This window comes from Phascolarctos cinereus, unplaced genomic scaffold, assembly GCF_003287225.1.
Source record: "Phascolarctos cinereus isolate Bilbo 61053 unplaced genomic scaffold, phaCin_HiC Scaffold_726;HRSCAF=1367, whole genome shotgun sequence".
In the NCBI taxonomy this organism is placed as follows: Eukaryota; Metazoa; Chordata; class Mammalia; order Diprotodontia; family Phascolarctidae; genus Phascolarctos; species Phascolarctos cinereus.
The window spans coordinates 415,007,911-415,034,192 of NW_027556098.1; the positions used below are offsets into that span (position 1 = coordinate 415,007,911).

The window sequence follows — 26,282 nt, forward strand, 5'->3', positions numbered from 1 at the left end:
AAATTATTTACTTAAATGACTCTAATCTTTTTTAATCCTGGTCTAATTCTATCATGGTGGTCTGTCTAGCCCTAATTTTAACTGTCTAGTATTTCATGCTATATTTAACCACTTTGGAGATTGCTTTTTAGCTGGGGTATATAAATAGGTTTTTTATGAAATGAATTGCTTTTGAATCTTGGGGTGTTGAATGATCTATTGCACCTGGTGTGGAATCAGAGCCTGGAGAGGGACAGTCTGGTTCCCTGAAAGCTGGTAGTTAAGGAAAGAAAAGACTGGAACTTCCCTCCCTTGTGACACCATCATTCATTTCTAGGGATAGGGGGATATTTGATGCCTGAGTGCCCAAAGGAGTTAGGAGCTAGGAATGAAGGGCAAAAGGATTTCATGGTCCCAAGGAATCAAATCCTGTGTGTGTGTGTGTGTGTGTGTGTGTGTGTGTGTGTGTGTGTGTGTTAAATTCCTGAGATCCCAGGATAGTAGGATGTAGAGTTATAATGGAGATAATCCAATCCAGACTTCTTACTTTTACAGATAAGGGAACTGAAGCCATGTGAAGCAAGCGAAATGACTCATCCAAGGCCACACAGATAGTAATTAGAAGAGTTGGAATTAAAACTTAGGTCTTATGACTTTAAATTGTCCATTACATCATAGATAGGGTACATGTATGGGGGCAGGTATATGAGTCACCTAGATGGTATGTAGTATTTGTCAAGAGGTTGGGTCCTCGGAGAGCATGGTATTAGTGAGTTAGATACTTAAGACCCCAAAGTGGGGCAGGAGAAGGGGAGATAGTCCTGGGACTCCAGTGTTCCTTTTCTCTCATTACCTTCCCTAAATTCTTTTTCCCAAATAATGTCCCCATTCCACTTTCACTCAATACTGAGCCTTCCTCTTTTTTTCCATGTCTTCCTCCACCACCTCTTATCGTTTCACATTGCTTCTCCTGCTCTTTGTGGACTGGGGACATTCTCCTGCCAAATTCTTCTGGGGATATGGGGCTGGGTGCAAAAAGCCGGGGACTGGACCTGCTTCTGCCTGGGACAACAGGATGTTACCAAGGAGATGGCTCCTCCCATCTTGTGGTCCATGGAGTTGGGGGGAAGACTTTCAGAAGTTGGACCAGGGCAGAGTCAAGAAGGAAGTAAATGCTGGTCCAGAGCAGCCTCAGTCCTCTTTTGACCCACTTTATATTTTGGGAAAAGATGATGACAGCAACTTTGGACATCTGGATTTGGTTAAAAAATTGGCCCCTATGTTCCAGGATTGTTAAGTGCCTTTCAGCCTTGATCCTTGTGTGATATTGGGCATGCCACGTAAGCCCTTTGAGCCTCAGTTTCCCCATCTGTAACATATGATGTCTAAAATCCCCCTTCCTACTCTAAATCCTATCATTGTAAACCCCCTACACATGCTGCATTCTCTCTCCTTTGGTCCACTGCAATTCAATTTTAGCACTGATAAATGCCTAGTAGTTTGCCTGATGGGAAGAATGCAAAGATAAAGCAAACAACAGTGCTACTGTGCTGATTTTGTGCCAGGCATTGTAATTAGTGCTTAGAGATACAAAGACACATATGAAAATGTCCTTACTGTCTAGGAGATTTCATTCTGATGGAAGCACAATGTGGGAATACATAGGAATATACAAGACACAAACCAGTGAGGTCATACAGGGCAACCTTAGGGGGAAAAGGTGCTGGCAGGTGGGGAGGAGGGCGGGGTCTTTGGCACAAGGTGGTCTTGGGCTGAGACTTGAAGGAAGCTGTGGATTCCAAGAGGCAGAGGCCAGGAGGGAGCACATTCCAGCTATGTCAAAGGTGTGGAAGCACCAGGGGATACGTTGAGTGTGAGGAACAGTGAGTAGGAATGTATGGCTGGACTGTAGAATTTGCAGAGGGGAATGTTGTATAAATGGACTGGAAAGCTAGGGAGGAGTCAGGTTATCGAGAAATTTAAATACCAAACAGAAGAGGTTCCTTTTAATCCTAGAGGTAATAGGGAGCCACTGGAGTGTACAGAGTGGGGAGGGAATGATATGTCTCCCCCAGGGAAAGCCACTTCGGCAGCTTCGTGGAGGATGGACTTCAAGGGGAGAGACTTGAAACTGAGAGACCAAAGTGGCAGAGTCCCTGCCCTCAAGAAGCTTATGGTCTACTGAGAGGTATCATCATGCACGGCCACATAACACGATGTCATCAAAACAGCAGAGAGCTCTCAGTGCTGAGGAGGGGAAGCTCATCTTCAGCTGTAGAGTCCAGAGATGGCCTCAGGGAAGAAATGGTGACTGAACTAGCTTTCCACTGGAAAGATTTCAGCCGGTGGCAAGGAAGGAGGCAGTGTCAGCTACTTCTCAGCCATATGAGTGGAAGGTTTCTCTGTAGAATGAAGGGAGGTGACTTCTGGGGTTCCTTCTGACTTGTAATTTATTAAACATGAACCACCTACCACGGGCCACACAGACTGAGCAACAAGACCATCCCTGCCCTCATGGAGCCCACATTCTAGTGGCTGATACAACACATACCCAGACAAGTTTAAGGGGGGAGGGAGCACTCCCTCTGGGAGGATCAGGGAGGACTGTCCAGAGGAGATTACACTTGAACTGAGCCTTCAAGGAAGAGAAGGATTCAAAGAGGAAGAGAGAGAGAAAGAGAGAGTGAGAGACAGAGAGAGAAAGAGACAGAGAAGAGAGAGAGAGAGACAGAGAAAGAGAGAGAGACAGAGAGAGAGGAAGGGAGGGAGAGAGACAGAGAGAAGAGAGAGAGAGACAGAGACAGACAGAGACAGAGAGAGGGAGAAAGACAGAGAGAGAAACAGAGTGTGTGTATGAGAGAGAGAGAAGGGGTGGCTTGCACAGAAGCCCAGGGTTAGCTAAGTTCTGGGAGCAGCCAATAATCCTGTTTGCTGGAGCCTAGAGTGCACAAAGGGGACTGTGAGGAGGAAAGCTAGAAAGATAAAATGAAGCAGGATCAAGGTGGCCTTGAGTGCCAAGCTGAGGACTCAATACCTTAGGGCAAAAGGGAGCCACTGGTCTTTCTGAGTAGGGGATGACATTGAGCCTAAGGAGGAGTACTTGGGCAGAGGTGTAGGTGGTGGATTAAAGAGAGGGAAAGTGGAAATAGGGGGTCTGGTTATTAATATCATCATGTTGCATAAAATTGATCTTGTAACTTCTGGTCCAATGGCCTTCCCATTCCTTGCTGCCCCGGACCCATCAGAGTGAATACAAAGGTATAAACCTGCCGGGCATTGGGAAGAGGGACCATACAATGGGGTCAGACCACTGGGATTAGGGGAGGCTCACTGAAGGGATAATTAGAGGAACATGGATTTAGAGCTGGTAGGGACCTTAGAGGCATTGAGCCCAACTCCCTCAGTTTACAGATGAGGAAACTGAGGCCCAGAGAGGTCAAATGGCTTGTCCAGGGTTGCATAGTCTCTGAAATGGGATTTGAACCAGGTGTTTCTGGCTCCCAGTCCAGTTGCCTCTCCCCTACACCAAAGGGTTCAAATACCATGTAGGCAACATTACGCTCTCAAGTGCAGGAACCAGACTGAAATGTAATTGGGAAAAACTGAACAAAAGACCAGAGACCATGTCAACATGTGACTTTCTAAGTCCACATGCAGCCCACTGGGATCCTTAGGTATGGTCCAGTGACCCCATTTCTCTTTGAGTTTGATACCAGCACAGGCCCCCAAGGACCATTTATCTGGGCCTGAAGAAGAGGCAGAGCTATCAGGGAAGGACCTGGCTCTAAGGTTGGTTTGGAGGAGACAGGGTTAGCCAAAGAGAGGAGGGAAAAGGCTGGAGAAGTGGTGTGGGGCCTGAGGGAAGAGAAAAAACTTCTGGGAATTGTTGCCATGTTTCCTGCTCATCAGCCCTTTTGTTATTTTAAATCACTATGGGAAGGAAGGAGGGAAGGAGGGAAGGAAGGAAGGAGGGAGGAAGGAAGAAAGGGAGAGAGAAAAGGGAGGAGGAGCAGGAAAGAAAGAAAAGAAAGGGAAAAAAGAAGGAATGAAGAGAAAAAGAAGAAATAGAGAGAGAAAGAAAGAAGGAAGGAATGGAAATGGGAATTTCAGGGAGTGTCCATCCATTGGGGAAGGGCTGAAAAAAATGTGGTTATATTAATATAATTGCATATTATTGCACCATAAAAAAATAACAAAAGAGACCATCTCAGAGATTCCTTGGTAACATGAGCTGAAACTATTGTAAAGAAAAACAATTTTGAAGGCTTTTAGCACTGTGAGCAAAGCAATGACCACCCATGTCTCCAGGAGCCCCAGGAATGAAGCATATGACCCATCTCCTGACAGAGATGTGATGAACTCAGGGTGCAGGAAGAAACACACACTGACTGTTCATCGATTGCTAATTTTTTCCCCATTTTTCTCTTGGTTTTTAAATTAAGAATTGAGGGTAGGGGGCAGCAATAATGATGCACAAAAAAAGAGGTGTTGAAATACATATATGTGTGTGTGTGTGTGTACATACACACATACACACACATATATACACACACAAATATACATACACAAGAACAGGCAGAAGTACAGAAGGAAACAAGTAAAAAGAACAATTTTGAAAGCCACAAAAATGCAATTTATTATAAACCTTTTGGAAAACATGCAAGCGGCGTGAAACGGAGATTCACACTTTCATATTCAGTCCTCTTGTGTTCTGCTGTGTATGTGGAAATGCTGATTTGGGCATGTTTAAGTTTAGACTATATATGTACATTTATACATATACACATACACATATTCAATGCACGTGAACACATACATATCCACATACACACATATGCTAAACATGCATCGCAACACACATATACATATATAACATATTTGCACATACATATACATATGCCTCAAAAATATTATAGCTTAAAAGTACACCAAGACTTTTGTAACATCCTGTATATACCTCTGTGATGTATGTGCACCTTTCGGTGGATCCCAAGAAAGTCTTTGAGGAGCTGACGTTTTGACTCACAGGTAGAATAGGAAAGTCTGGGATGAGAGGGCCTGTTCCCTAGTGGGCCTGGGGTGGAAAGCCCCGTGGGGAAGTTTGTCGTGGCAGCCAGAATGAGGAGGCCAGCCAGCCCTTGGGGCAGAGCCTCTGAAGAAAAGGTGATGCAAGGAGGTCCTGAGGTGTTCACTGGCAGGAGGAAAAGGCCGTGGATCCTTGCACCCCCGGCCTTGCCCCAAATTCCTGAGGCCCAAGAGGTGAATTGGAAGGAAGCACTGAAGATTCAGTGCTGGGCACAGCTTCCACTGTTTAGACTAGCACTGCTCTCAGCCTGTGCCTGGCCTCTGTCTACACTATGGTTCACATCTCCATTCTGATCTTTGTGTAGACCCTGTGTCTTACCTTTGAATCCACAACCCCTCACTCCATCCACATTATTCCCTTTATTGAACTCCTAGAGAAGCCAAGCCCCTCAAATTCAGAGCAGAAGGGACCCCCTTAAATTCCCATTCCAATTTCTTCTTTCCTTCATTCTTTCTCTCTTCATTCCTTTTCTCTTCATTATTTTCTTCTTTCTCTTTTTTCTTCCTTTCTTTCCTCCTCCTCCTCCTCCTTCTCTCTCTCTCTCCTTTTCTTCCTCCCTCCTTCCTTTCTTCCTTCCTTCCTTCCCTCTCACAGTGGTTTAAAATAACACAAGGGTTAATGAGCAGGAAACATGGCAACAATTCCCCTAAGTTTTTTCTCTCCCCTCAGGCCCCAGACCACCTCTCCAGCCTTCTCCTTTGGAGATTGTGCAAGCCTTGCCCTTCAATGAACAGAGGAAGAAACTGAGAGACATTGGGTTTTGTCCAAGATTCCAGAAAGCAGCAGAGCTCAGACTTAAACCTAGGCCTTCTGCCTCCAAATTCAGGCTGCTTCCATAACACAAGGGGAGATTTATTTCAAGTTAGTAAGGGGACAACCATAAAGTGTTGGCCATAGAGTCAGTGCAAAGCTGAGTTCAAATCCTGTCTCGGTGTGACCCTCAGTCTTGACTTCCTCCTCTGTAAAACAGGGACCACAATGGTTATTGTGAGGGTCCAAGGACAGCCATGTAAAGCTCTGTGCATACTGGATGACACTATCAATGCCAGCAACCCAGCGATTCTGGGATTCCCCTTAGGGTTGCAATTGTGGGGTCCCCATCTCCCTAACCAGACTGTGACATCCTGAGAGCAAGGACCATGGCTTCTTACTTTCTGGAGCATGTAATGGGAAGAAACATGGAGCCCATGAGGTAGGGGGCTCAGGGGAGCTCAGTAAAGTCAAGCTGATTGAGTGGAAGGACTTCAGGTTGGGAAGAGTGAGGACACATGAGTTTATTAAATTGAGGAGTCAAGTGGGAAGAAGGGATGGCCCAAGGGTGGTGATGGGCTCAGCTAGGAAGGTGTAAGGGTTGGGGTGGGAGTAAGAAGTCGTGAGGGCAGGGACCAGGGTAAGAATCAATCTTAATGGCCTAAAGCCAGCACCCTCCAGGTGTAATTATAGACCAGAAATTCAGATAGTTGAGGAAGCAAAGGAAGCCTATGAGAAGAATTGAGTATGAGAAATCATTTTCCTTCTCCATCCTCCCCCATGCCCATTCCTATCATATATCTCTTCCTCCTTCCATGTACCATCCTCACCCCAGACCATTTCCCACCCCAAACATCCCTAGTTCTCAAGACCACAGATCTGAAGAGTTCAACTAGTCCAACTGTGTCATTTTACTTAGGGAAACTGAGGCCTAGGAAGATTGCGACTGGCCCAAGGTCGTGCAGGATGTGGGATTTGAACCCATGTCCCTGGACTCTCTTTATCCTCTCCTCCCTTGCCTCCTTTCCGTCCCACCTCCACACCATCCCTAGACCACCTTTCTTAGCCTCTTCTACCCCTTCCCTAATCTGACAGCAAAGTCCGTCCCCGCTCTGTGTTCCAGCCTCATCCTCATCCTCATCCTCACCTCATTGCCAGCCTCTCCCCATTCCCACCCCCCAGGCAAGCTCTGTCCCTGCCCCAGCCCCAGCTTCATCCCAGAGGGAGCCTCGGCTTTCATCCCCACCTGTCATCATGAAGAGGAAGATGCCCGCCCATGTCAGGTAGTAGTTTATTTCCAGGGTGTAGCTCATTCCCTCCTGCAGGAAATTCCGGGCCTGAAGCAGGTAGAACAGGGCGCACAGGAACAGGAACAGGCCTTGGCACAGGACAGGAAACACAGGTCACAAGAGGCAGGGCTGGGGGCGTGGAGAGAGTGCTGCCTGGGAGGCAAGATGTCCTGGGTTCAATTCCCACCCAGAATATTTAGAACCTGTGTGGCCTGTGGCCAGTCACTTAGCCTTATTGAGCTTCATTTTTCCTCATCCGTAAAACAGGGATGTCAGATAGATAGATAGGTATAAGAAGACAGAGGGATAGATACATATATATGGATGTATATCCATATGTATAGGTTTGTGTATATAAATACACACACATGCATATGAACATTATATATACATAAAGCACTATATATATGTATGCATATATATGTGCGTGTATATATACATTTTATATATCTCTCTCTTATTTTTTTTACCTATCTCTCCTATCTTATTCTATCTATCTATATATCTATGTATGTATGTATGTATGTATGTATGTATCTATCTATCTATCTATCTATCTATCTATGTCTATCTCTCCTATCTATCTTATTCTATCTATCCATCTATCTATCTATCATCCATCTATCTTTCCTATTTATCTTATTCTATCTATCTATCTATCTATCTATCTATCTATCTATCTATCCATCTATCTATCTATCTATCTATCTATCTATCTATCTATCATGTCTAGCCATTTTATTCTATCTACCTATCTCTCCTAGCTATCTTATCTATCTATCTATCTATCTATCTATCTATCTATCTATCTATCTATCTATCTATCATGTCTAGCCATTTTATTCTATCTACCTATCTATCTCTCCTAGCTATCTTATTCTATCTATCTATCTATCTATCTATCTATCTATCTATCTATCTATCTATCTATTGCTTTGAAAACCTTAAAGCACTTTATAACTGTTAGCTAGAAACACTAACCATGGGGCTTAGACCTCCCTTACTACAGGGATGGGGTCATGGTAAGCCCTCCTTGGCCCCAAGAGGCCAGTGTGAAGGCGTGACTCTCCTCTCTTTTGATGAGAATGACACACCATCCCCCAAGTGCCTTTTCTAGCTGTCGGTCTGCTATAAGGTCTCCCCCCTCCAGCTCTCAGCTTCCTCCTAGATGGGTTGTTTGAAGAGAAGAAGAATGACCTCACTATGTTGGGGTCAAGGTACGGTATGTCCTCATGGATACAATAAGAAGGGTGTGTGCAACGATCCCTTGAGGACTTTTCCCCTGCATTAAGAAAGACATTGTGGCCCAGTGGAGGAATCTAGGGTGGGGAGTGGGGGAAGGGAAGAGTGCACAGCTCACAGTGGGTACAAGGCTGGCCTCGAGGTTGGAAGGACCATGATTCAAATCCTGCCTCAGACTTTCATGATGGCTCTATGGCTCTGAGTGAGGCCCTTGCCTCTCTGCACCTCAGTTTCCTCATGTGTAAAACGAGGTGGCCTAAATGATCTCTAAAGTTGCTGCTCTGAATCCCATCTTGGCCACATTCATATAACCCGTCTGGGCCTCGGTGGTGCTTACTGTAAAATGAAGAATGTGTTGTAGACGACCTCTTTGGTCTGGTCTAGCTGCAGACTCACGTTCTTATAAAATCAATGGCCAGCAAGGCTTCTCTGGAAGTCTGGCTGGTGCTGGGCAGCTATGAAGATGGAGAAAGGCAGAGAGCTTGGACTGAGCTAGAAGGAACAGAGAGCTATGTGGCTCCTGAGATGTGGCAACCCCCACCTTTGGGGCCAAGCTTGTGGTGCCTGGGCTGGGCTGTCCACCAAACTGTTTTATTGCTAGATCTGGAGTGAGAGATCTGGTCTGAACTCGTCCAAGAGTGGAACTGGACCTCAGAGGCCAGGTTGGGATCTCCCCAGCCAGATGGAGATGGCTCAGTGGGCAGAGTTGCAGTCAGGACAACTTGCCTCACACACTAGCTGCTCGTGGACCCTGGGCTAGTCATTTAATATCTCAGCCTCAACAATAGCCCCTACCTCGCAGGACTATCTTTGGGACCAAATGAGATAATACGTGAAGCACTTTGCAAACCTTAGAGCGCTACATGACTGCTAATTACAATTATTATTATATCTAGATATATTAGATATCTAGGCCAACACTCTCATCTTACAGGGAGGGAAACTGAGGCCTGGGAAGCCAAGTGATTCGCTCAAAGTCATGCTGAGAGTAAAGGGTGTGGTAGGACCCCCAACTCTGCACTCAGTGTTCAGAAACATTTTTAGGAAGAATCCCACCCACTTTACCAAGAGGTAGGTCTTACCTCTCTTGGATTTCCCAGAGATTTGGGATTTTTTTTAGTCTCCCTATCTTGCCAAGGTTGGACGTGCAACAGAGACTCGTAGGTCTGGTGCAGCTCTCAATGTAATTTTAACCTGCTGTGTTTCCAACCTAGGCCAGTTCAGCCCCTTTTGATCAATCTCAGGGCTCAATGCTTCAATGTAGCCCTTGTTTGGATACCTGAAAGGCTTAGCCCACTGCAGCTCAGAAACCCCAGTGTCAAGAGATCATCCCAAGGAGCAGAGATCACAGGCATGACCTGCCATGCTCAGAAATGTGGGCTCTCTTAGAGTCAGGCAGGGACTCTTCTCCTTTGGTCCCTGGGTTTTCCCATTTCCCAGACTTTCTCAGGCTTCTTTACTTACTGAGCTCAAAGACCCAAGTGTCCTGACCTTAGTGCCCAGGCTGGCGGATCTACCACACCCTGTTCCTAATCACCACTTCCTTCACCTGCCTTAGCTGCCATAACAGGAGTCACCCACCTGTTCTTTCCTGGACTAAATAGTCCCCTCTTGCCTTGGGAGTTCCCCCACATTTCCCTTTCAGCCACAGATTCCAGGCCATAAACGTGAGTTCTGTTGGTTTATTGACAAGGAAGCCTCTTCTAACATCCCCCATTTCTCAACATGATGTGGAGCTTACCTTCATGACACCTGTGTCAACAGATGAGTTCTGACCCATCCTGCCAAAGTAGGCAGGATTTCAATGTGGTCCCAGGCCATGTAAATGGGTACTTCTCATGGGAGTATCGGCCTAACCGCATTTACTGAAGCCCAGGGTCAGACCTTCTGATGATAGTGTTTTGGGCTTAGCTACAGAGGTGGAGGGGCCAGGATGCCTTTTTATGGTGCAGCATTCACAACAGTGAAGTCACAGGCCCTCAAAACAGGAGGTATTTGAGAAAGAAAACCAAGTGGGCAAAGTCAGAAAAAAAAGTGCATCTGACACTTAAAGTAATTAGAAGTGGCCAGGAAAGAAAACCACCTGATCATAGGCTCACCTCCTTAACTGTTTTACCTGGCTCCTGTTCTGCAGCTGGGCTGGATCCAACATATTCCCTAGGCTTAGGAACTCTTTGCCTGGGGCCCTAGGAAAAAGGGGTTCAAATGCCCCTTCTGTACGTCTTACCTGTATGACTAAGGTAAGGTTGTGCCACCTTTTCGAGTCTCAGTTTCCCTATCTGTAAAGTGAGGGGGCTGGCTGAGTCACCCTCTCCAGGCCCTTCCTGCTCCATATCATGGGGCCTAAACTTCTCTAAGGTGACACAGAACTGGAGGAAAATATTGTACAGAGGCACCCTGGCAAATGGGAAGAGCATGCGCATCTGTTGACCTCAGTTTAACATTTACTTGCCGTGTGACCTTGGGGAAGGCATTTTGCCTGTCTGGGCCACGATTTTCTCCTCTTTCCAATGAGGATCTCCCAGTAACTCCCTCCCAGGGGTGTCTTACGGGAAGCATCTGATAGACCTAGACGTGATGGTGGTGGTGACTGAGACTTGGGCTCCCTCTGAGGAGTTTGGCTGGCAAATGTGAAGAAATGACATAAGGGTGCTCTTTGGTGGAACTGCAGGATCTGGGATAGCCTTTTCATCCCAATCCCTCACCTGCTAATGCTTTTCCCTCTCAGATCAGCCTCCATATCCTCTGGAGATATCTTCTTTTATCTAGGCATTTGCATGTTGTCTCACTCTTCAGAAATTGAGTTCAAGGGGATAATCAATTTCTATCTTTCTTTGTACCCCAGATAGGTGGAAGAGTGGAGAAACCATTAAGTTTACAGTTAGGGTGGCCTGAATTTTAATCCTTTCTGAAACACTTCCTGCCTGTGTGACCCTAGACTAGTCACTTAATCTCCATCTAGCTTAAGTTTTCTTAACTGTAAAATGACAGTAGTAACAGCACCTACCTCCCAGGGTTGCTGTAAGGATGAAAATGTGATAATATTTATAAAGCACTTAGCACAGAGCCTGGCACATGTTAGGTGCTTAATAAATGCTTGTTTCCTTTCTTGCTTGCTTGCTTCCTTCCCCCAGTACTTAATAAGTGCCTGGAACATAGTAAGCACTTAACAAATGTTTGCTGATTGACTGACCTCCCTCATGAATTCTTCACTGTCTATTCCTGCCCAATGAGGATAGGGGTAGAACCTGTTTCTCTCCAAATCCTACCAGTACACTAATCAGTTCCTCTGGCCCTTCAACAGTAATGGGGCCCCTGGATATCACTAATGACTATATCTCTTCTTTGTAGAAAAAAACACCAGAGGGTCAGATAGAGATAAGACTGGGAATGAGCTTGGGGACAGAGATGAGGTTAGACAAGAATGGGAATGAGGCTGGACCTTGGATAAGGGTTTTGGGGAATTAAGGATGGGGGTAAAGTTGAGTCTGGATTGAATTGGTAATGAGATTGTATTGGGAATTGGGATCAGAAAAGGGCCAAGAATTAGGGATCATGCCTGCAATGAAGCTGGCAATGGAGGTGGAGAGGTCAAAGATGGGCACTGAGCCTGTGAAGAAGATAATGGAGTAGGCCAGGGCCAGGCAGAGAAGGAAACTGACGAGGCTAGCAATGAGTATGAAGATGACGGAGTAATTCAGGTAATCTGAGGAAAGAAGGAAAAGGGGTGAATGTCTAATGGGTTAGGACTCTCGGGGAATAGGGATTTGGGGTCTTGGGGAAAACTGGAAGGGAGGGGAGACCATCCCAGAGTGAGGAGGAAGTTTCCAATTAAGTAGGGGTTCTCTAATTTTGGGGAGGGTGTCCTAGGCAAGAGGGAGGTCTTTGCTTGGGATGGGATGAGATGAGAGCCCGTGGTGTTTGGATCTCTTTTCTGCGATAGGTCTCCCAGTGAAAGGGTGCTCTCTGCTCAGGGATGGGTGAGTTCCTGGGTGAGGGGGACAGGCAGACTCACAGGGCGGCTGGTCAGGCTCCAGTGTGCATTCGGTTTCTGGGCAGGGAACAAGGAGAGAGGTGTAGATGTCAATGACGGTGAAGTTGCCAGGAATACCCACTGGCACATAAAAGCGAATCCATGACTTATACAGAGAAAGCAGACCGGCGATGGCTAGCCCAGCCAGGCTCAGCAGCAGACAGAGCTCCCGGCTCAGATGGCGTGCTCGGTGCAACAGCCGATGACTGAGAGGTAACATGGAGATCCTGCGCTTTTGAATCCCCTTCCATCTGTAGAAATGACCAGCAGTGAGTTTCCCCCAAATGGCCAATTTGGAAGGGACCTCAGCAACAGTCTAGTCCAATCTAAACAGAAGTGGCCTCTGTGACCTCCTGACGCCACGACTTCTAGTCACAAAGTACGCCACCAAACCATTGCAACCTCTGGATTTCTGCTTCTGATGCTGGGGAAGCCTGACCTTACACTAAAGCCAACTCATCTTGGGACTTTTGCCCGATCACTTCACCAATCCCTGACCTGATTTATTACTGAATCTTGATCCTCAATCCTGATTTCCAACTCCAAGCACCTCCCTCTCTTCTTTCCCACATGGCAGCTCTGGTCCTGACATCCAGGGTACTTGAGTCATTTCAATCATGTCTGATTCCTCGTGACCCTATTTGGGGTTTTCTTGGCAAAGATACTGGAGTGGTTTGCCATTCCCTTCTCCAACTCATTTTACAGATGAGGAAACGGATGTAAACAGGGCTAAATGACTTCCCTACGGTCACACAGCTAGTGTCTGAGGTGATTTAAATTTTTTTTTTTTTTAGCAAACCCCAAATGGATCTCACCTCCTATGGGCCACATTGTCCCCTACCTGTTCTCAGACCAAGCTGAAGGACCACACTGTCCAAGTAGTCCACGAGGGGACTTTTTGGAGAATCCTCTTACCTCAGCCTCATCTCTCACCTTCCAAACTCTCCCCCAAAGGAACTGTGGGGTTGATGGTGGGCCAGACCCCAATTCTTGGGGAAAGGGTTATGAGACATGAAGGAGCAGTAAAAGAGCAGCCACTCCAAACGGATTCTCCAACTGCTTCAGAACTCCCTCCCCCTCAGCTTCTGCCTACCCCACCCCCATCCCTATACATCTCCCTAGACCAAAAGGCCCACCTGTGACCTCCCTTATGATCCTTAGGGAGCCAAGAGCTTAATAAAGGAAAGATGGCTTCTTATAGTTGATGTTATGCTGACCAGAAAGGAGAGGTGGATAGAGATAGATCATCTGGGAATCAAGCCAGATTTGGAGCCATGTCAAAAACCATTAAAGAGAACTATAGAATTTAGAGCTGGAGGAGGTTTTTGGCCAAGCATTGGCTCTGAAGTCAGAAGACCTAGGTTTGAATCCTAATTCAGTTCTTCACCTTTGTAACTTTAGGTAATTGATTTAATCTGTCAGGTGAAGAACTCAGTTTCTCCACCTGTAATCATGAAAATCAATTACATTTTGTTCTGTTGTGGAAAAAGTACTTTCCTCACAGTACTTTGTAAGACCTTAATATTATCTTCATGTTATAGTCTAGATCATTGAGACACAGAATTTAAGTGGCTTTTCCACAGCGAATAAGTGACAGGGTCAGAATTTGAACTCAGGTACTTTGTTTCTGGATCTACTATACCAGGTCCTCCATTTTAGGCAACTGGCCAAATTAAAATCACCTTTATTCATTTTCTGAGTGTATTATTTCCAAACTCCTTCTGTCTCTAAAATCAAAACAGTTTGCATAAGTAAATTGTAGCACCATTATATTGTCTGGGAAGTAGGGTAGATGACCTTATAGGACTTTTAATTTTTTGTCTTCCTATGTATAACACAGGTTTCCTCGAAACCATCCAACATTTTTCTAAATGCTCCTATGTGCATGAAGTGACAGCTAGTTAGATTTCTGAAACAATACCTATAATGCATGGTGATCATGCAAAAGAGATTTATTTTTATTTATGCTCACTAGTACAATGGAAACCTATACTTCTCAATTCTAGCTATCAAACTTTATCAACCAAAGGCATAAAAACATGAATTTATATAATTTATTTGACAATACGCGCATTAACCCCATGAGGAATAAACCACCAACTTGATTTGCTGGGGTTTCCCAGTAAACACGTCCCATAGAAGTACTCAGTGACAAGTTTCCCTCTCTGCCCAGCTGGAAGCCTTGTATATTCCTCCAAGGCAAGTCTTCAAATCCATCCATCAGCCAGCACTTCCTTCTCTGCCCTGCTGGAAGCCTTGTATCTCACTGACTGCCCTCAAGTGGACGTGAAGACTAGTTGCATTTCAAGTGTGAGGAACACAGTCGCAACTTAAGGTGATACTGAATTCAGACTTGGGGTTTGCAACCCAGGGACAGGCTGATGACTGGGGATCTGGCTAAGTCCTTATGGGTGATTGCTTCCCTAAGAGGATGATGCAAAGAAAATGTCAAAGCTCATGTCATGATCAAATATATATGAGTGGTTTACCAGATTCGGGGGACACCTGTCCTTAGCAGCTGTTTATCAGACATGTCATTCATAATTGTTTACCAAATTTGGGGCACATAGGCTATTGGAAGATTATGTCATTTCAATTTTTATCTTGTTACTGGAGGGGAAAAAACAAAACAAAACAAAAAAAACCCAACACAGCACAACTGCTTTGTGACAAAATGGAGTAAGTCACATTAAAAGAACTGTATTCTCACTAGAATGCTATATGCCCATGTAAGGAATGGAGCTGGTTGGATACATTCCCCACAAGAGACATATACACTTGAGGACTTTCTTTGAGGCAGTTCAAGGGAGGGGAGAGAGAGAAAGACTTCTGAAGCTGCAGACAAGAAGGGGGAAGCTGGCTCTTCACACTTTGATTTCTAGCCTACAGCCCTTACCCCTTGGGGGAGATCTGGGTCCCTCTCTGTCTCTCTGTGTCTTTCTGTCTACCTATCTTCTATGCCTATCTCTGTCTCTGTCTCTATCTCTCTGTCTCTTGGTTTGAGTTGAGATCTTAACTCACTCCCATCAGAACAGCTGATTCAAGTCTGTGTATGTTTCTATTTCTTTTGGGCCTGGATAAATGAGTTTACTCACCATTCAGCTGGCTTAGTAGGCACAATGTAGAGAGTGTTGGGACTCGAAGTCAAGAAAATGGCTTAAGATCCATCCTCAGACACTAGCCGGGCACATCAGTTATGCTCTCCGTGCCTTAGTTTTCTCCTCTGTAAAATGGGGATAATAATCGCACTTAACCTCCCAGCATATTGATGATAATCAAATGAGACAGCACGTTTAAATTCCTTTGCAAGCCTTAAAGCAGTATACAAACGCTAGCTATGATTGTTATTATTTCTTACATGCAATGGCTTTGTGTAGAGCCATTATTTTTGTGGGAAGGGTCCCCAAACAACAGATAAAGGCTTGGGGGCAACCATGCCACCTTAAAAGTGACCATGGAAGTGGCATTATTTTGGCACCCCTAGAAAGGAAATATTGGGGAGGAAGCAAGGGGGTATAACTCTAGCCTTGTCCAACTCTCAAAGACTTGAGAAAGTGCCCAGCTTCATGGCCCTTGTCCTATTTCTTTCAGGACAAGAGACACAGTTTCCCTCCAAATGGGATGGAGTAAGATGGCAGAGTTATCTTTTTATACCTCTTGTGAGCGGTCTTTAGAGTACCCATGTGGATATAGATACATAACTTGACACCTAGGTGCACCTGTGTTTGTATATGCATATGTATGTGTATATGTAAGTATATATGTATGTGCATAGATCTTTCTGCATATTGACATCTATACACATTTATAGGTATATGGCTATGTATACATATAGGCACATGTACTCATGTGCACACATGCACACAATACACATGTACATACACACTCATTATTCCCCCCCAAAAAACCCCTCCCCTTTTTCAAACTTACCCATCACTGTCAAGGGCACCATTTCCCCCTCAGTCTACAAGGCTCCCAAACTAGGCGATGCTTTAGACTCCTTGTTATCACTCACATCTCATTTCTAGTCTGTTGTCAAGGTCTCACCCTTGCAATGTCTCTCAAATTTGCCTCTTCCTCTTCTCTGATACTGTCACCACTGGTGCAGACATGAATGTCTGCACTTCATCGCCTCATGGCAGAACTATTGAAATAGGTGGGTCAATATGCCTATAGTCTTTCCCCACTCCAGTCCATTTCCTATTCAGCCACAAGGTAGTGGCATGGCACAGTGGATAGAGGGCATTGGGCTTGGAATATATAGCAGGTGGCCAAATGGATAGAGTCCTGGGCCTGGGGTCAGGTAGATCTGATTTCAAATATGGCCATAGATACTATTTGTGTGACCCAGGGCCAGTCACCCAACCTCTGTTTTCCTCAGTTTCCTCAGCTATAAAGTGGGAATAGTAATAGCACCTACATCTCAGGGTTGTTGTGAAGATTGAATGAGATGATATTTGAAAATCACTTCGTGCAGTGCCTGGTACATGGTAAATGATTAATAAATGCTGATTTCCTTCCTTCCCATATGTCCATAGAAATCTACATCTACATGTATTACGTAGGCTCATGTAGTATGTGTGTGATTTGGGTGAAATCTCATGTGGTGACTCTTGCTTGTTAGGCCATGCATCAGAACCCCAGGACACGTAGCCCAGGGCCCCTCCAGTTACCAGAAACCTGTGAGTTCCTCTTAACAGCTAGAATGATCGACGGTTCTTTTTCCTGACAGGGGATACAACGTTCCACTTTGCTACCTGTGCCACCACTCCTAATTTTGCCCCCATACTTCCTTCCTGAGGCCAAAGGGAATGCATGCGATCCCTCTTCCACAAACCAGCCCTTCAGGCACACGAAGACAGCTCTCCCGGCTCCTGCAAGATTCCTCTTCCTCTGCACTTGTTACTACCGGTTAGCTGTTTTCCAGTCGTGTCTGACTTTTCCTGACCCTTTTTAGGGCTTTCTTGGCAGAGACACTGGAGTGGTTTGCCATTTCCTTCTTCAGCTCATTTTATAGATGAGGAAACTGAGGCAAACAGGGCTAAGTATCTTGCCCAGGGGCACACAGCTAGTAAGTATCTGAGGCTGGATTTGAACTCAGGCCCAGCATTCTCTCCACTGTGTCACCTAGCTGCCCTGTGGTCCTCTGGCCTAAACATTCCCCGTTCTTTCTACTCATCCTTTCAGAGATCACTTTCTAGTCTCTTCACAGTCATTCCCCATGAATTTATTAAGTGCCTGCTGGAGGCAGCATGGTACTGTGTTTTAAGCCTTCATTTTGAGACTGGGTCGTAGTGATGGTACGGCCTGATAATAACTTGTGTGTCCCCCATGCCTGGAATTCTCTCTTCACCTCCATCTCCCGGACATCTTGGCTTTGTTCAGTTCCCAGCTAAAACCTTACGTTGTACAATCAGCCTTTCTGGATCCCCTCAATGTCAGTGACTTCCTCCTGATTATCATCTCCAAATTATCCTCTATGTCTCTCGCTGTCTTCCTTCCAAGTCAGGGGACCTGGGTTCAAATCCTGGGGCTGCCATTGACTCAATGTATGATCTCAATGTATGACAAATTGCTACATCCCCCTGGATCTCAGTTGCTCACTTGTAAAATAAAAGGCTTGTGACGTTCCTCCCAGCTCTAAATCCATGACCTGATGAATCTGGGTTCTGGGCTCTGTGTATGGGGTTCGGAGGCTACAGACAAAAAGCCATCCCTATCCTCCAGGAGCCAATATTGTCTAGGTTGGGAGAGAGGGGATATGAAGGCAAATACCAAATAGCTATAGAGCCAATGAAGTCTCATGGTAGTGGGAGCACCATAGTTATGGGATGGTGCTGTATGGTTGGTGGTGGCACTTGAGAAAAGCCTTGGAAGGAAGACCGGAATTCGAAGAGGCCATGGTGATGAGATGAGGTTGTTCTGGGGCCAGGGACCAGACTTGGTTGCCTCCTCAGTATGTTGTTTACTTGTCTCTGGCCCTGATCTCCCCGGTCTTTGTTTTAATCCTGGATGAAGTGGAGTTTAGGATACAAAGCCAGCTTAGACCTTAGTCCTGACCCTACCCTACACTAGGCAGGTCACTTAAACTCTCTCAGGCTATTAGCTGCAGAGAAGGTGTTGATCTGCACTGGGGGAGAGACTTTCCTTATAGGAAAGCTTCTTAGACAAGTAAAATCAGAAGATCCAGTCTGTATCCCTAAAGTTTCCTCAGACTTAGAAGTGGGAATGTGGGATATATAGATGTTGATTCTGCACCAGAGGTTGGAGTCAGAGAAATAGTTTTTTTTTTTAAATTATTACTATTATTTCTACAAAAAGTCAAGTGGAAACCTTAAGGAATGCTGTCTGGGGGCTAGGTGGAAGTTGAACAAAAGGGAGTTACATTAGAATAAGAAAATACTCGTGGTGGTGAATAGACTAACAGGTGGGAGAACCAGTTCTGAGGTTAGCAAGGGACGGGGTGGCTGAATTGTGGGGAGCGGGAGATATAATTAGAGGTAGAGACTCATGCGGGGAAATTAGACACTTTGGATAGGCTCTAACCTCTATAGTACCCAGTGAATGGGTAGACAGGGGAAGGAAATTTGAATGGAGAATAGGGAATACAAAGGCAGGCATTTGTTGATACATATGATCTTACAGGTATGCTCTTACACATGCCGGACACCCAACCTTTCCAGATTGTTAATAAAGCTTCTTCCTGATTCAACAGTGGCTTCATGGAATTCATGACATTGATATAGATAGCAGGAGGGACCAGTCAAGAAGCATTTATCAAGCACCTACTATGAACTGAAGAAAGAAATGGCAAACCGCTTCAGTGTCTTTGCCAAGAAAACCCAAATGGGGCCAGAAAGAGTCAGACATGACTGAAGAGGCTCGCTACCACCGCCACCAATGTATCAAGCACCTGATCAGCCCTGGTAACAAACAGAAAAAACAAAAACAAATGAAAAAGCAAAAAATAGTCCCTTTTCTCAAGGAGTTCACGGGCTAATGAGGAAGATAACACGCAAATAAGTTTGGACAATGAGAGACATACAGGATAATTTGGAGACAATAATCAGGAGGAAATCACTGACATTGAGGGGATCCAGAAAGGCTGATTGTACAATGTAAGGTTTTAGCTGGGAACTGAACAAAGCCAAGATGTCCGGGAGATGGAGGTGAAGAGAGAGAGAATTCCAGGCATGGGGGACACACAAGTTATTATCAGGCCATACCGTCACTACGGCCCAGTCTCAGAATGAAGGCTTAAAACACAATGGGGTCAGTTACATCAAGTCAACAAGCTTGTATACACATACATGTATACACGTACATACATATGTGTATATATAGGTATGCACATGTATACATATACATCTATGTATACATACATATACACCTATGGATACATACATATGCATTAGATTTTCTGGGAAATTTGGTGGATGGCTTTATAAGAATTCTCAATTTTTTGTCTTTCCATAAATAACAGTGATTCCTCTCACCCCATGCAAAATAGGGCATTTTGCATGCTGCTGTGTGCATGAGCTCCCTACTAAATAGTGGTGAGAATTCTGAAATCAATGCATAGTGCACATGCAGACCAATTTATTGATACTAAACCTAGTGCAGTGGAAATAGTAATTAGGTTTATACTTCTCAACATTAGCAATCAGTCTTCATTCATCAAATACATGCAAACATTAGTTTATGTGATCTGTTACAGCATACAGGTGACCCCAATAGCAATAAACCACTAATCCAATTTCCTATAACTTCTTAGTTAAGATATTTCCTGCCAGCACTCAAGGACAAAGTTCCTTCTCAGGCCAACTACAGCCCACGTGCTTGCTTCACCAGTGGGCAAATCTCCACTAGTTAATCAGCATTGTCCTAGAGAAAACATGGGGGATACTTGAATGCAAATGAAGGATCGCAGGATCCAGCTTCAGTCATGACCCAAGACAAAGTTGAATAATGGGGAGTCTGGTTATATTCAGGTTCTCAGTGGTGATTGGTACCTAAGCTTATGACAAAAGGAAACCATAATCAAAGCTCACATTGCTATCAAATGTTTATCAGTTGTTTGCCGCATTTGGAGGACATATGTCTTTAGCAGTTGTTTACCAAATGTGAGAGACCCACACATCATTAGCAGTTGATTACCAAATTTAAGGGACCCACAAATTATTGTCAAATTATGCCACTCAGATCCTTATCTTGCTGTAAGAAAACAACTTATATAGCAGCTATTCAGTCACAAAATGGAGGCTTCGAATAAGATGGGGTCAGGGCAGTGGACTAATTCTCGCTATAATTCACTGTGCCTACAGTTCCAGGCATTGTCCAAGAGGGACACACATGCTTGCAGACTTCATTTGGGACAAACTCCAGGGAGGAGAGACAGAAAGACTTCTGAAGCTGCAGACAAGAAAGGAGAAGCCAGCTCTTCAACCTATCCTTGATTTCCAATTGCCACCCTAGACATTTAGGCAAGCAAATTTTCCCTTGGGCAAGATCTGAGTCTCTCTGAGTAAGAGATAAGATCTTATCTCACTCCCATCAGAACAACTGATTCAGTCTTGTAGATGTATCTGGCATATTTTGTTATGTATAACTTCTCCAATTTCTATTTCCTCTTGGCTTCGATAAATGGATTTGCTTGTTTATTCAGCTAGTTAGGAAGCACAGTGCATAGAGTGTTGTGCTTGAAGTCAGGAAAATGACTTAAGATCCATCCTCTGACACTTAGTAGCCGGGTTACCCTGTGCATGTCACGCATGCTGTCTGTGCCTCAGTTTCCTCATCAGTAAGTGAGGATAATAATAGCAACTAACTCCAAGAGAAGTTGAACTGATCAAATGAGAAAGCTTATTTAAATCCCATTGGAAACCTTACAGTGCTACATAAATGCTAATGGTGAGGATGGTGATGCATTATTTGTGGTGTCACCATTTGGTGGGAAGGGTACAAGCCAGCAGGTGCATATTTGGAGCAACACTTAAGAATAACCAAGGAAGTGGCTTTGTTTCAAACCTGTTGCACTGGTAGACTAGTAGTATTTCAGAGGAATGGGGAAAAGAGATTATCATCTTAGTTCAGCAGTCCACTCAAAGACTGGAGAAAAGAACATCTAGTTTCATGGCCCTTCTCCTGATGCTTTCAAGGCAGTAGACACAGTTTCCTTTGGAGAGTGATTGGTCAAGATTCTAGAGATACTCAATTATGCTTCTCGAGAACTACATTGATAACACCCATGTGAATATGTATGCATATTTGTACACATACACATATGTGTGTGAATGTGTATATGTATGTGTATGTGCATGCACACACACACACACACACACACACACACACACACACTCATTGTCTTTCCTCTTGAGCCCTCCCCATTTCCAAACATCCCTACTATTGCCAAGGACACTATCATCTCCTTAGTCCTTTGGACTTGTAACGATGGTGTCATCCTTGACTTTTATCTCTCACCCATAATATCTAATCTGTACCCATGCCCATGAATTTCATCTTTTCAACATTTCTCAAATACACCCCTTTCCTCCCTTTTCTTTTCTGATACTGCCATAACTCTGACGTGGACCCTAATCTCCTCATGCCTGGACTATTGTAATAGCCTGCTGGTTGGACTACCTGCCTCAAATCTTTCCTTACTCCAGTCCATCCTTCATTTAACTGCCAAAGTTATTTTGATTATGTCACTCTCCTCTGCCCCAACCCCTCCCCCACCTCCTACTCATTGATCTCTACTAGCTCACTTCCACTTCCAGGATCAAATACAGAATCCTCTTTTTGGCATTCAAAGTTCCGCACAACCAGCCCTCTCCCACCTTTTCAGTCTTCTTATATATCATCCCATCCCACCTTGTCTTTGATCTAGGGACACTGGCTTCCTTGCTCTTCTTCCATCAAGACCATCCCATCTCTTGGCTCCAGGCATTTTCTCTGGCTGTCTCCCATGCCTGGAATGTGCTCACTCTTCATCTCCACCTCCAGGCTTTCTTAGCTTCCTCCAAGTTCCAGATAAAGTAATGTTTTCTACTGGAATCCCTATTAATTCTAGTTCCTTTCCTTTATGGATTATTTCCAATTTATCCTCTATGTAACTTGCTTATACATAGTTTTTTGCCTGTTGCCTCCTCCATTAGATCGTGAACTCCTTGAGAGCAGTATCTTTACAAAAAATGCTCTTTCCCCAATGATATGTTAAAACAATTTTTAAGATTTTTTTTTTAAGTTTTGAGTTCCAAATTTTGTCTCTCCCTCCCTCCTCTGCCCTGTCCTTGAGATGGTAAGCAATTCAACATGTGCAATCATGTAAAACACTTCCATATTGTTCATTTTGCATAGGAAGACTTGAACAATAAAAAAAGAAAGTAAAAAAATAGTATGCTTCAGTCTGTATTCAGATAACATCAGTTCTTTCTCTAGAAGTGAATAGCATGCTTCATCATGAGTCCTTTGGGAGTGTCTCAGAGCATTGCGTTGCTGAGAATAGCTAAATTATTCACAGTTCTTCATTGTACAATGTTGCTGTTGCTGTGTACATTTTCTCCTAGTTCTGATCATTTCGCTTTGAATCAGTTCATGTAAATATCTCCAGGTTTTTCTGAAATCATACTGCTTGTCATTTTTTATAGCAAAATAATATTCCATTACATTCATATATCACAACTTGTTCAGCCATTCCCCAATTGATGGGCATCCCTTCAATTTCCTATTCTTAGCCACTGCAAAAAGAGCTGCTAGAAATATTTTTTGTACGAATGGTCTTTTCCTTTCCTTTCTCAAAAAAATCTCTTTGAGATACAGACCTAGTTGTGGTATTGCTGGATCAAAGGGTATTCACAGTTTCATAGCTCTTTGAGCATTGTTCCAAATTGCCCTCCAGAATGGTTGGATCAGTTCACAACTCCATCAATGATGCATCAGTGCTCTCGTTTTCCCATCTTTTCCCCATCACATCTTCTCCGACATTTATCATTTTGATTTTCTGTCATATTAGCCAATCTGATAGGTATGAGGTGGTGCCACAGAGTTGTTTTAATTTGCATTTCTCTAATCAATAGTGATTTAGAGCATTTTTTCCAATGACTATAGATTGCTTTAACTTCTTCATCTGAAACCTTCCTCTTCATATACTTTTAACATTTATCAGTTGGGAAATGACTTATATTCTTATAAATTTGATTCAGTTGTCTATATATTTGAGAAATGAGGCCTTTATCAGAGATACTTGGTACAAATTTTTTTTGTTTTCTGCCTAATTTTGGTTGCACTGGTTTTATTGAACAGCAGTACCTTTGCCTTTCTCTGAATCCTTCACTCTTAGCACAGTGCCTGGCATATAATAGATGTTTAATAAGTGCTTATTGACTGAAATATATATCCTTTATCATTTATACATGCTGATATAGATATAAATAATGATCTAGACAGAGATAGCCCATTACTATGTGCCAGGAACTTGCTAAGGGCTAGGGATGTGCAACGAAAGGCAAAAGACCTTTCCTGCCCTTGAGGAGCTCACAGTCTAATGGGGAAGATGACCAGTAAGCAACTATGTACAACAGGGTAAATTGTAAATAATCAAAGGAAGGAGCTAGAATTAATGGAGATTGGGAAAGGCTTCTGGTAGAAGGTGGGATTTCAGTTAAGACTTGAAGGAAGCCAGGGAAACCAGGAGGCAGAGAGGAGGAGGGAGAGATTTCTAGGTATGGAGGAATAACTGAGAAATTAAGTAGTTTGTCAGGGTTGCACGAATAACATGACAGAGGCAGTTCTTGTACTCAGATCTTCTTGACTTTGAGATCACCCCATTAACCACAGCAACATACTGCCCCTATTGTTTCACTTTTCACCAACCAGTTTGCTCAGAACAGTCTGTTGAGAGAGGAAGTAGTGCAAATGGAATGAAAATGAGTCTTGGAAACGTGATATGGCTTGTCCATGGTCATAAAGGTCGAAGTACAGAATCATGAGATTTAGAGGTTATCAGGTCCACAGAATAAGGGGGTCAGGGGATCAGAAGCTGTCTTACTTTAGAGATGATGAAACTGCAGCCCAAGAAGTGAAGTGATTAATTTGGGGTGGTACACAGCTAACTACATAGCTATACAATAGTTAGGAGTTAATCCCAGGTCTTCCAACTTCAAATTAATTTTTATTTACATTGCACCACATTGCATTCTTGAATTACAGTATCAGACGCAGCAAGGTTATGACGCAGGAGGATTCTTCTTCTTTCTTGTATCTCCATGAAACAATGTCAAGGCCCTAGAAAAGGGGAGAAATTCTCATTATCCACTGATGATGTCTTTGTTGGGCACTGACTCCAGGTGCCAGGTGTTTTGCACACACTTGGAGTTGGCTTTTAAAAGGAGCTGTCCCAAGGCTTTAAGAGGCGTAGGCAAAACAGAGGTTGGGCAGAGGAAACAGGGAAGCATCACGTACACTGATTTGGATACCTGGAAAGAGGCCTGTTCAACCGTGCAGATTCTCCAGGGAGCCATGTGGAGATAAGGATGTTATCAGATGGAGAAAGCACTACTATTGAAGAGTTTGTAGACCAAACCAGGGATGTGGTTGAAACTGGAAACAGAAAAGGGAGGCATAAACTGAGACCTTGCTCTTCATTGGTACTGTGAGTCAAGTGGACTGTGCAGGTCCTTTTTTGTGTCATGCATCCCTTTGACAGTCTGATGAAGCATATGGCCCCCTTATAAAAAAAGAATGTTTTTAAGTCCACAAAATAATCAAGATTACAAAGGAAACCAAATATACTGAAACACAGTGATCAAAATATTACAAGTCAAGTCAAGAAGCATTCATTAACCACCTACTTCTGCCAGGCACTGTACAAAGTGCTGGGAGGAAAAATCAATATTCACTAATTCCCAGACTCCAGGTTAAGAAGCAAAGGTCCAGCAACTCTATTCCTCTTTTGTGATGGTAGTGGGGGTGTTGAAGCAACACCCAGTGCAATTGCATTGGGCAAAGGAGCTTTTATCTCAGCCGTTGTTCACAGTGATGAAACCACAGATGTAGATAGCTCTGTCCCCATCTTCTTCTCCATATGTGATCCCATTCCACCAAAAAAAAAAAACCCAAAATATCTTTCTCCTTCATGGAGCTTCCTGTTCTCACATTTCCATACCACAGCTTTCAGACCTGGATGATATCTTAGAGACCATCTAAGGCCTTAAAGGGGAAAAGCTTACCCAGGTCATAAAGAAAGCAAATAACAGAATCAGGATTTGAATTTGGGTCCTTGGATGCCTTTCTCACCACACCATCTTGCTACATCTGGCTCATCTGCTACTCCCAGCCACATCCTGATTCTCAGGGGTGTGGTTTTACAAGAATTTAGCTTTACAAGAGAAATAATAATTAAAAACAACTTGAACAGAAAGCAGGAATTAATGCTTTTCTACTCCACCCACTACAGTCTAGTAAAGGCATGATACACAGATACACAAAATGATGTTCTTCTCTTCCTTCAAAGCTCAGCTCAGATGCCTCCTCTGTGAAGCCCTCCCAGGATTTCCCCCTTGCTCTGTCAAAAGATAGAGCCCCTTACCTATATTTCCCCACTACTCTTGAAACAGTTTCACTTATATTCTATTTACTTATGCCTATGTCATACCCCACTGTTAAAGTGCAAAGGCCCGGGAAACCAAGAGTATATTGCTTTTCAATTTTGCATGAAGACCTAAGACCCTAGGAAGTTGAAGAGAAGATACTTTCCCATTATGAGGCTTCAGGTGGAATCCAATTCAGTCTTGGGGGCAGCATGCCCCCCCATGAGAAGCTCAGGCTCTTCCTGATTCCTCAGGGTTCTCTCTGTCCCCTTCCCCACCAGGGACTGGTGCACAGTGACTCCAAAAATGGTGAA

General features: G+C 44.1%; 1 protein-coding gene across 1 annotated transcript; it reads right to left on the bottom strand.

Annotated features, from left to right (window-relative positions):
- Positions 1 to 6,297: 6,297 nt before the first annotated feature.
- On the bottom strand, positions 6,298 to 12,626 carry LOC110220143 (uncharacterized). The gene is made up of 5 exons (XM_078146253.1): positions 12,362 to 12,626; positions 11,827 to 12,052; positions 10,574 to 10,743; positions 7,062 to 7,217; positions 6,298 to 6,544 (listed from the first exon to the last, which is right to left on the bottom strand). The coding sequence occupies exons 1-5, from the start codon at positions 12,597 to 12,599 to the stop codon at positions 6,477 to 6,479; spliced, it is 858 nt and encodes a 285-aa protein (XP_078002379.1). The 5' UTR covers positions 12,600 to 12,626; the 3' UTR covers positions 6,298 to 6,476.
- Positions 12,627 to 26,282: the final 13,656 nt, after the last annotated feature.

Excerpts from the sequence above, each read along its gene's own strand:
- LOC110220143 (XM_078146253.1), bottom strand. The coding sequence starts at position 12,599 with ATGTTACCTCTCAGTCATCGGCTGTTGCACCGAGCACGCCATCTGAGC. Across the intron at positions 12,053-12,361 it reads GGAGCCTGACCAGCCGCCCT|ATTACCTGAATTACTCCGTC; the intron begins GTGAGTCTGCCT and ends TTCTTTCCTCAG. Across the intron at positions 10,744-11,826 it reads AATTCAATCCAGACTCAACT|GGTGCCTCTGTACAATATTT; the intron begins TTACCCCCATCC and ends CCCATTTGCCAG.